This window comes from Oncorhynchus masou, chromosome 1 (assembly GCF_036934945.1).
Source record: "Oncorhynchus masou masou isolate Uvic2021 chromosome 1, UVic_Omas_1.1, whole genome shotgun sequence".
NCBI classification, from domain to species: Eukaryota; Metazoa; Chordata; class Actinopteri; order Salmoniformes; family Salmonidae; genus Oncorhynchus; species Oncorhynchus masou.
Genome location: NC_088212.1, coordinates 36,847,879 through 36,859,812, shown reverse-complemented (window position 1 = coordinate 36,859,812; position 11,934 = coordinate 36,847,879). Strand labels below are relative to the sequence as shown.

The following is an 11,934-nucleotide window of genomic DNA, read 5'->3' as shown; positions in this document are numbered from 1 at the left end:
CTACATAGCCTTCCTATATGATGGTATATTGCCTCTGCCAAGAGGCATGGGCTTTTATGGCACAGGTGGTAGTGCATTTGCCCTGTAACCAGAGGTCCCTGGTTCAGCCCTGCTCCACTCCAGCTTTCCCCTCTCAATTTGCTGGAAATTCATTCATATAGTCACTATACCCACACCTACACTGCTCAAGCTCACTCTTCGCCCTGTGTTTCGATGCCCCCCCTCTATTGCTTCATTGGTGGCATCAGTGCAAGAGTTGGCTTCACATGTTCACATTGGGTTTGTGCTCCGGACACTTCTAGAGAAAAGGGGGAATAGTGTAGCCTGTTTGAGAGTACTACTACCCCTCTGTCAAGATGCCTGGGCTTTTATGGCACAGGTGGCAGAGCTCTGCTCCTCTTAAATCACTACATAACCATAAAGTATCTCCATTATCAATGGTCTGCAGCTGACCAACTACAAGGAAATGTAGGTTACTGTTTCTAATCCCACAGCTGGTGCATTGGAAGCTATGTTCGTCAAAATTATTGTTGACAAATAAGACTGACTGACAAATTGTGGGCGCTTCAGGACAACCCCCTGTGATTTCTGTATGCGGGTCCACGAAGGATGAAAGCGCGCTCCCGAGAGTTCAGGTGAATGGAGAGTGGGAGCGAGAGCGGGTCACGGTTCAGTGTGCGTAGGAGAAAAGGACGAAATAAGGAAAATGAACTGCAACAGCTCGTTCTGGGCACATGTGTTCTTGACAGCGTATCTACTATGGGTCACGGGATGTGTTGCACAGAAAGTAAGTAATACATGGCTGCTCTTTGTTTACAGTCTCATTTGCCTCATGGAAAAGCGCAATCAATCGTTTAACCCGTCAGCGGGCTCCTAGTGACTGGCAGAAAATTTGTAAGCAAGAATGAAACACGTTTCCTTGTTGTGTAGTTGGTACCCACACTGGGAAAGACATAATATAGCCTATCCAGGGTAATTCGTCATTATGGTGAACGTACATGATGCAATGCACTGTAAACGTGTTTTAGTAGAATAGTCCAGCGAATACAGCACCCGTGCATACAGGGCTCACGTACAGAAGTTTGTGTATAGTTTTACATCATCTTTATTGTATTATTATTTATTTTTTTAATCCAATACCATTATACTAACTATAATCTTATCGAAAGCTACAAAAAAGTTTATTGACATGCATTTTAGTAGGACGCTTCCAATTCTAATAATCCCAAATTCAAAGTCATGCTGGGTTGGTAACTATGGAAAATAAACCATTATTTTTATGGGATTTTCCATTGCTCGTGTTGTCAATGAATGCATAATTGCAGATATCACAACTGTAAGACATTGCAAATATACATCAATATTAGGTTATAGCCACGTGTTTGAACGGAACATATTGAGTAATGACGAACTTTGGGACATCTCAGGGCTTAATGCCCTCTTCTATCCCTCTTGTCTATGTATCTGTCTGTTGAAGGTCAGGTTTGTCAAGATACAAGAGGGAGGTGGTTGTGGAATTATTTTTTCCTCCTCAACTTGATTTGGTTAAAACAAACTTTAATGGATTTAAACATATAAAGAAGTAAAGTAAAACAATTATAATAATAAAATAGAGAAGGGGTTTGGAAAAGGATACGAACCCGGTTTAGGGTAAAATGATTTGGGTTGGGGGAAAGGGTAAATAAAAATAGGACGTAGGGGATTCTTCAGGATACTGGGAGGGGAGTAATGGTTTGTAATATTTGAATAGTGGGATGAATGTTTTTTTTTTATGTTTGTGTCTCCATTGAGTTGTGTGAAAAAATAGAAAAAATCTACTTACAGCGAAATAAAACCGTCTGTTTAGGTTGTTAAAATGTCAGCTTCTATTGCAGTGGCCCACCATCCTGGACAGATGAGTTTAATTATTTAAATAGATCGGGTAAAACCCAGACTTTAAAATGTTGAGATATCAGCGGGAGTAAAAGTGGATAAAATCACAATAAAATGCATAAATTATCCACTCTAAAAGGGTTTTAAAAGTGATAAATATGCGCAGTATTTAATAAGCACGGAAAGGGAGTTGATAAATAAAAATCTTGGCGGGTGAGCTTGTTCCTCCCCAATCATGGGCTCAGGTCCACCGACCCGAGGGTTCAGAGATCCAGATTGTTGCAGGTGTGATTGCAGGGTACAGTGAAAATCTTAGGTTTTGAGCTCCAACATACTAGACTAGTGAAATAAAATAATGAAAATGGTAAAAAAAAAAAAAAAATATTTATATATATAAATAGACATAGCACTATATATATAATAACAGCTGATGGATATTTATTATGAATAAATAAATGTCCATTGGGATGTGTGCAGAGTAAAGACAGTTGGGGGGGGGGGGGGGGTTTGAAGAACCATAGGGTGAGCAGCAGGCTGATCAATGAGTGAAATAGAAATCAAAAAAGTAATAATATACATATTAACAACTGCAATAGTGATCAATGCCATTGGGGTGGGGGCAGAGTAAAGTCTGTTGGGGAGGTGAAATGCCCATAGAAGGGGTGGGGCAGCAGGAGAGAGCATGTCGATAAGGGGAGTAGAAGGGGTGGGTGGAGCAACAGAAGAAAGAATGTCCATAGGGGGAGTAGCAGGCAAGATAAGTGAGAGTTGAGGATGTGCATGAGGGAGAGTAGCGAGGGAATGTCCATAGGGGGGAGTGGGGGGAGCAGCAGGTAGCTAACTAGTGGTGGCTAATCAGCAGCCTGATGGTCTGAAGGTAGAAACAATTGGCTCTCAGTTTTTGCCATGATGCTCCTGTACTGCCCGCGTCTGAGTGATTTGAAACGGGGAGAACAGGGCATGGCTGGGGTCCCTGATGATCTTCTTGGCCTTCCTGCGACACCTGGTGTTGTAGGTGTCCTGTAGGGCGGGCAGTGTTTGCCCAATGGTGCGTTAGGCTGCATATATCACCCTCTGAAGAGCCTTGCGATCCGCGGTGGTGGTTTTGCCGTACCAGGCAGTGATGCAGTTTGACAGTATGCTCTCGATGGTTCTCCTGTAGAACACTGTGAGGGCACTCAGGGTAAAACTGAACATCTTCTTGAACATCCGTGGCAATACTTGGTAAAGCTACATTTACAACCATGGGGAGAAACACGTCCTCAAAGTGACTGTACCTTAGTAGAGGTTAACGGCAATGGTATGCCATAGTCAGACAGAGAGAGCAGAGAGCAGGGCATGTTCATCTCCTGTTCCTCTCTCTGTCTGTCCCAAATTGCCTATAAAGGGCTCTGGTCAAAAGTAGTCTACTACATAGGGAATAAGGTGCCATTTGGAACACAGCGCCGGCTCACTCTCTCACTTTGTGGTGGAAACAACCCAACCTGCTTGCCTGCCCGACACTGACATGGACTTCATGTCTTCATTCTTGAACCATAGCTCTCATGAATCACCCTGTACATAGTGTAGAATAGTGACACCTTACCCCTGCTCTCTGCAAGTAGCTACACAACACACAGCATTTTGTCTGAGAGAGGGGGTTCTTAGTATAGTAGTATTTAAGTGTAACCCAACCGGCCCATACAATTCATGGTCGGAGTGTTACATGGCACTGGATTGCATGGTGTTGGGTTTCCACATCCACACTATGGTGGGGTTTGGAGGTGTAACTCACCTGAAACGTGTTCAGCTGGTTGTGCAGCAGAGATGATGGTGACACTAGTTAGGGTTTATTCTCAATTCGGTATAATTTCCAAACTAGGAAGAAACCTGCTAGCCTCGTACAACCAGACTGATCTTGCAAGATTACATAAATTATTCGCTACACTGATCCACTCTATCTATTTGGCCCCCCTTTTATGTCAAAATTGTTGGACATAAAAGACAACAAAAAAACAAAAAACACCAGCAAATCAACTCCCAGGTGATTTTAATTTAGTAAATCTCTTCCAAAGTATTCCAACACATAATAGAGAGATATATGTGATTGTTTTAGTCAAATAATATATCTGTTTGGGCTTCTTGTTGTCAATTTGCAGTCTACAAATTATTTGTAATTTTGTTCCTGCCCCCTCACCATCCGCTCAATAAAAAATGGTCCCGTGGCTGAATCTAGTGGATTATCCATGCTGTAGGCATTCTTAGTCATATCTGCTCTCCTCTTCTGACTGTTCTGTATGTGACCAACGGACACTACAGTATTGATTCACTGCACATGTACTTCTGCTATTTATCTGGGGAAAGGGAAGCTATTGATCTGCCACTGTACTGTAAAAAAAATAGAAGGCAGACATGACCTAGTGAATCCATAACACGACCATGCTATAAGTAGTGTCTATGGGCCATGTTAATGTGGTATTTAATTATGTTCAGTTGTTAGCATTTGGAAAATACCCCCCCCCCCCCCCCTCTAATCTGTTCAGTGCTTACAGGTGATTAACAGAGTCTGGCAGAAGGCGTTCTTTTTAATGACCAAATCCTTCCTGACAACTTTGGCAGCAGAGTCAGATTGCAGTACTATAAAATAATTCTCCCACTTCCTGTGTATTCTGGTGCTGTAGCCTACTGTCTCCACTATGAGTTGAATATCACATGGTCATTGTATGTCTATGGCAATGTATGGTGTCATTTACATAAAAGGCTTACCTGTCTCATTGCAGAGTTCTCCTTTGCGCCATGTCAGAAGAAATATTATCTATGACCACACACTACTATAACACTAGGAAGGAGAATCGATAAGGCCACGAGCTGTCAAGACTCGTCTCCAGCCACTGTGACTGAGTGAGGGTGAGCAGCAGAATTCTTAGAACTGAACAACGAAAGCCCTTAGTATATTGAATTGTCAGCGTCCCCAGCTTTAGTTTCTGTGTGCATAGGGTGCTCACTATCTTTGCAATTATCTGCCTGAGGGGGCACTCTAAATGATGTCTTTGTCCTCTTGTCCTCTTTTGTATTAAGTTGATTTTTGGAATAGCGTAAACAAGCTTGGTATTCATTTCATCCAACCCCAAAATGAAAGGTTCAACTCTGATAAATCCACCACCCTAACAGCTCCAAAAATGAGTGCATGTTTGACGTTAGAAGATACTGCAATCATTTCATTGGCTATTGTCATGTTGATTAAAAGAGGGAACAACCTAAAAATAGAACCACTGAGGAATTCATTGCCTAGCTAAATGTTTAAATTCCGCAAAGAGACTAGATCATACTGTAAACACATATTGGTCAGACAGTGAGGTTGGCATGGTGGTAAATAACCTATACTGTTACTTTAAATGAGATGAATGGGCCAGGCGGAGAGAGCTGCCCTGCCCTGCTAGCTGGTCTGGCTGTGTGTGTTGTTGTCATCCTGCATGGTGGGGCTACTCGCTCAGCTGCTGAGAGATTAATTACTTAGGATGCATCTATTCGCTGCCTGGGTCACATTCCAAATCTGGAAATGATTTATCCTAATTGGTCCAAACCACCATGGTGACAGATAACACTGACTGACTGCATTTCGCCCACATGCTTTACTTTCTAGGCTAGGCATACTTAGTTAATGACGGTTACTGCAACCTCCTTCCATCCAGAGAGGAAGAAAAATCCAGGGAAACTGTTAATTGGTGTGTGCAGCGCAAATCTGGAACCCCTCCATCCAACAGCCCGCCCACCCAGCCACATATCTATGTGGAGTTGGAGGGTCCACCACCACCACAATGCTGAGCATTCCACTGTCTCATGCAGAGCAGAGATCATTTGTGGCACCAACATTGACGACCAAAGAACTTTATGGTCTTGATGGAGGTTTGTAAAGGTCCATATTTTGTGAGGTGAAGACTATGCTCTCAGAGGTTACTGGGGGCAGCTTCAGTTAGAGCCCAATCAGGAAGCTAACCGGTTGTTTTGTAAATTCACCCTGAGTGAATATGATGGCACAGAATAACCGCATGCACGCACACCATACTTATTGTTCAAGTCGTGGGCTTGTGTATCAGTGCCTTTTCACAGCTGTGGAAAAACAGCACCGGGTGCAAGGCAAGGACCTCCTTTCTTCTCTTAAAAAATACACTATATATACAAACGTATGTGGACACCCATTCAAATGATTGGATTCAGCTATTTCAGCCACACCCGTTGCTGACAGGTGTGTAAAATTGAGCACACCGCCATGCAATCTCCATACACAAACATTGGCAGTAGAATGAACTTACTGAAGAGCTCAGTCACTTTCAACATGGCACCGTCATAGGATGCCACCTTTCCAACAAGTCAGTTCGTCAAATTTCTGCCCTGCGAGAACTGCCTCGGTCAACTGTAAGTGCTGTTGTAAGTGTAAGTGCTCAACAAAGGCTCAGCCACAAAGTGGTAGGCCACACAAGATCACAGAAAGGGACCGCCGAGTGTGTAAGAATTGTTTGTCCTCGGTTGCAACACTCACTACCTTAGTTCCAAACTTTCTCTGCAAGCAACGTAAACACAAGATCTGTTTGTCGGGAGCTTCATGGAATGGGTTTCCATGGCTGAGCAGCCGCACACCAGCCTAAGATCACCATGCGCAATGCCAAACATTGGCTGGAGTGGTGTAAAGCTTGCTGCCATTGGACTCTGGAGCAGTGGAAGCATGTTCTCTGGGTTTGTCGGATGCCTGGAGAACGCTACCTGCCACAATGTATAGTGCCAACTGTAAACTTTGGTGGAGGTGAAATAATAGTCTGGGTGGTTTTTCATGGTTCGGCTAGGCCCCTTAGTTCCAGTGAGGGGAAATCTTAACGCTACAGCATACAATGATATTCGAGACACTTCTGTGCTTCCAACTTTGTGGCAACAGTTTGGGGATCTAGTAGAAAGCCTTCCCAGAAGAGTGGAGGCTGTTATAGCGGGAAAGGGGGGACAAACTCCATATTAATGCCCATGAATTAGTAATGAGCTGTTTGACGAGCAGGTGTCCACATAATTTTGGTCATGTAGTGTAGCTCTTCTAGCTTCTATGACACACGGATCTAGTATGCGCCATTGGAGAAATGACCCTACAGTCTATGATCTAGATTTCTGTCAGTGTCTGACCTGACCAGCAACAGTGGCTAAATTATTGGACCGAGACAGAGCTGCTGAGTTCTGGGTTATACACATCATCTGGGGGTTGACACAGCTGAAGCGTTAGCCTTTTGGGGCAGTGTCACTTTTCTACTCCCAGTAAATAGCGCATGTGGGAGTCCCTGCCCCTTTTGAGGGGCCCGTCTGTCTGTTTAAGAGCCAGTCAGGAGTTGTTTGTGCATGTGAAGGAGTGAGGGAAGGGAATGAGTGAGTGTGTGTGGGTGACAGCAAGCGCTATGGGAAGTTGGGCGTCAGTGTTTTGCAAGGTTTTAGCTGGGGGTTTCATCATACTAGTTGTATACTCACTAACCTGTTGCTAAGGTTCAATTAGGCAATAGTAGATTTCTCTAAGCTCTTCAGTTAAGTTCTATTTGTCACATGCACACAGTGCATGTGAAATGCTTAAAGGGCAACTCCACCACTTTTCCAGCACAATACCAGTGTCTACATATGTGAAAACAAAGTTTTACCCGATGACGTCATCAAAATATTTTCAAAGACAGATTTACCATGGCTAGAAACTAGTTGCAGGTTTTGAAATCACTTTTTTTTTGGGGGGGGGGGCTTTAATTAAAATATTTTAACAGCACTTTGTTTTCACATATGTAGAGACTGGTTTGGTGCTGGAGATAATGAATATGAGGTTGAAAAGTGGCGGAATTGCCCTTTAACTTGCAGGCCCTAGACTCCCGGGTGGCGCAGTGGTTAAGGGCGCTGTACTGCAGCGCCAGCTGTGCCACCAGAGACTCTGGGTTCGCGCCCAGGCTCTGTCGTAACCGGCCGCGACCGGGAGGTCCGTGGGGCAATTGGTCTAGCGTCGTCCGGGTTAGGGAGGGCTTGGCCGGTAGGGATATCCTGGTCTCATCGCGCACCAGCGACTCCTGTGGTGCACTGCACGCTAACCCAAGGTTGCCAGGTGCACGGTGTTTCCTCCGACACATTAGTGCGGCTGGCTTCCGGGTTGGATGCGCGCTGTGTTAAGAAGCAGTGCGGCTTGGTTGGGTTGTGTATCGGAGGATGCATGACTTTGTCTCTCCCCAGCCCGTACGGGAGTTGTAGCGATGAGACAAGATAGTAGCTACTAACAATTGGATACCACGAAATTTGGGAGAAAACGGGGTAAATTTCACACACAAAAAAAAAAAAAAAAACTTGCAAGCCCTTCCCAACAGTGCATTATTCAATATCAAATTAAACACGAAAAAAAGAGACTATATACAGGGTCTGTGTCAGTACCAAATTCATGAAGGAACAAATGGGATGCTTGAGGGGAGGAGTTTCTGCAGATGCTGGAATGCCCCAAATTGCGGGTTGCAGTTGCACACTTTGAAAAAAAACCTTGCCAAAGACCAAAATGAACTAAAACGTCAAAAAATGTGGTCATAATATATGCACGCACTGTTCCGAACAGTTTCGTATGGGAAGCATGTGAACGCCTTCTGTGTGTGTGTAAGAGTGCCAGTGTAGGTGTGAAAAGTGACTGGCTGAAAAGTGACTGGTGGTGGGAATATATAAATACTTATGTTAATATACTAATGGTAATACATGTAAATACATGTAAACAGGAGTGATAGTGACCAGTAGCGGGATAAATAGATACAGTAGATACTATTGGTAATCAATGAACAGAAGCGCAGTGGTAGTAATAAATCTTTTGAATAATCATTTTAGCAGCAGCGTAGGGGTGAGGGGTACAGTAGTTGTTAGCCATTTAACAGTCTTATGGCTAGGGGCTAGAAGCTGTTTAGGAGTCTGGTCTAAGCCTGGATGCACTGGTACCACCTGCCGGACGGGAGCATGGAGGATAGTTCATGATTCTCTGATCCACCTCTACGCAGACGATACCATTCTATATACTTCTGGCCCTTCTTTAGACACTGTGTTAACCTCTTACATCTATGGGGGCGCTATTTCATTTTTGGATGAAAAACGTTCCCGTTTTAAACAAGATATTTTGTCACAAAAAGACGCTCGACTATGCATATAATTGATAGCATTCGAAAGAAAACACTCTGACGTGTCCAGAAATACCAAGATATTCTCTGTGCGTGCCCTAGAACGTGAGCTTCAGGCAAAACCAAGATGAGACGGCATCCAGGAAATGACAAGGATTTTTGAGGCTCTGTTTTCCATTGTCTCCTTATATGGCTGTGAATGCGAGAGGAATGAGCCTGCCCTTTCTGTCGTTTCCCCAAGGTGTCTGCAGCATTGTGACGTATTTGTAGGCAGATCATTGGAAGATTGACCATAAGAGACCACATTTACCAGGTGTCCGTCCGGTGTCCTGTGCCGAAATTGGTGCGCAAAAGTCACCTGCCAGTATTTTTTTTCCATGGGATACAGAGAGGAAAGCAAGCTTCCACGAACTGCATATCAATGAAGAGATATGTGAAAAAACACCTTGAGGATTGATTCCAAACAACGTTTGCCATGTTTCGGTCGATATTATGTAGTTAATCCGGAAAAAGTTTTACGTTGTAGGTGACTGAATTTTCGGTTCGTTTCGGTAGCCAGACGCAATGTAGAAAACGGAACGATTTCTCCTACACACAGACGCTTTCAGGAAAAACTGCGCATTTGGTATGTAACTGAGAGTCTCCTCATTGAAAACATCAGAAGCTCTTCAAAGGTAAATGATTTTATTTATTTGGTTATCTGGTTTTTGTGAAAATGTTGCGTGCTAAATGCTACTCAAAATGCTATGCTAGCTTTGCATACTCTTACACAAATTAGTCAATTTCTATGGTTCAAAAGCATATTTTGAAAATCTGAGATGACAGTGTTGTTAAGAAAAGGCTAAGCTTGAGAGCAGACGCATTATTTTCATTTTATTTGCGATTTTCAGAAATCGTTAACGTTGCGTTATGCTAATGAGTCTGAGGCTTTAGTCACAAACCCGGATCCAGGATGGGGAGTTTCAAGAAGTTAACTAACCTCCAGACGAGCTTCAATGCCATACTCTCCTTCAGTGGCCTCCAACTGCTCTTAAATGAAAGTAAAACTAAATGCTCTTCAACCGATCGCTACCAGCACCTGCCCGCCCGTCCAGAATCACTACTCTGGACGGTTCTGACTCAGAATCTGTGGACATCTACAAATATCTAGGTGTCTGGTTAGACTGTAAACTCTCCTTCCAGACTCCCATTAAGCATCTCCAATCCAAAATGAAATCTAGAATCGGCTTCCTATTTCACAACAAAGCATCCTTCACTCATGCTGCCAAACATACCCTCGTAAAACTGACTATCCTACTGATCCTTGACTTTGGCGATGCAATTTCCAAAATATCCTTCAACACTACTCAGCAAATTGGATGCAGTCTATCACAGTGCCATCCGTTTTGTCACCAAAGCCCTATATACTACCCACCACTGCGACCTGTATGCTCTCATTGTCTGGCCCTCCCTTCATATTCGTCGCCAAACCCACTGGCTCCAGGTCATCTATAAGTCTTTGCTAGGTAAAGCCCCGCCTTATCTCAGCTCACTGGTCACCATAGCAGCACCCACCCGTAGCACGCTCTCTAGAAGGTATATTTCACTGGTCGTCCCCAAAGCCAATTCCTCCTTTGGTCGCCTTTCCTTCCAGTTCTCTGCTGCCAATGACTGGAACGAATTGCAAAAATCCCTGAAGCTGGAGACTCCTATCTCCCTCACTAACTTTAAGCACCAGCTGCCAGAGCAGCTCACATATCACTGCACCTGTACATAGCCCATCTATAAATAGCCCATCCAACTACCTCATCCCCATACTCTTTTTTTTGTTGCTCCCCAGTATCTCTACTTGCACATTCATCTTCTGCACATCTATCACTCCAGTGTTTAATTGCTAAATTGTAATGAATTTGCCACTATGGCCTATTTATTGCCTTACCTCCCTTATCTTACCTCATTTGCACACACTGCATATAGATCTTTTTTTATTATTGTGTTATTGACTGTCTGTTTGTTTACTCCATGTGTAACTTTGTGTTGTTGTTTGTGTCGCACTGCTTTGCTTTATCTTGGCCAGGTCACAGTAAATGAGTACTTGTTCTCAACCAGCCTACCTGGTTAAATAAAGGTGAAATATATATTTTTAAATGTTTCGGTTGGCCAGAGTCTTTGGCATTTTTTCTGCCCTTTTTCAGGCAGCAGTTAGGGAGTTTTATTTAGTTAAGACATTTGAATTGTGTTTCAAGCAGCAAAACAGTATACAGAATGTGTCTTTTAGAAGGCTTTTGTATTAAGTTCAAACTACATTTTTGGTAATTAGCATTTTAGTTCTGACATAGGATTCAAGTTCCTTAACAATATAATTATGGTAAACCTCAAAATAATGACTGTGCTTAATTTGACCATGCACAAGTAATTTCAATCAATTATTTGCTTGGGTACTTTACTTTTGTACAAGGATAGTCTAGTCATCTCCATATAGCACAACTGGGGCGCGATGACCGACGAGCAGGGCCTTATGTAAACTTTCTGCCTGCTCCTACTTATTAGCTTCACTTCATTAAAATGTTATCTCCCATCCCACCATGAAGTGGTGCAACCAAATGGCACTGTGGCCCATTGTGCCCCATGAGAAAAGGTTTCCTCAAATAATGACCGCCTTGGCTGCCAGTGGAGAGGAGAGGCCTGCGTCTGTGATGTAACAGAACTGGGATGTTTGGCATTATAAGAATGTCCCATTTCCATTAAACACTGTGGCACTTTGGAGACCATTCATGTGTAGTCTACCTTGTGCATCACATCACAGTGAGGGTGGCAGACCTCCAGATAGCCAGCCCAGTCCTATTGGAGTCAGGTCCATGGAGATGACACAGTCTCTGACCCTCTCTCCCTCCTTGACACAGTTCTCTCTCTCTGATGGGGGATGGATATGTAGCCCACAAACTGTGAATAG

General features: G+C 43.6%; 1 protein-coding gene across 2 annotated transcripts in view; it reads left to right on the top strand.

Annotated features, from left to right (window-relative positions):
• The first annotated feature begins 630 nt into the window (after positions 1-630).
• Positions 631-11,934, top strand: part of LOC135543294 (uncharacterized) — a 33,624-nt gene continuing 22,320 nt past the window's right edge. For both annotated transcript variants that reach the window (XM_064970464.1, XM_064970454.1), the window contains exon 1: positions 631-787. In XM_064970464.1, the coding sequence (XP_064826536.1) occupies positions 707-787 (81 nt within the window). In that variant the 5' untranslated portion in view covers positions 631-706. The remainder of the gene's footprint in view (positions 788-11,934) is intronic.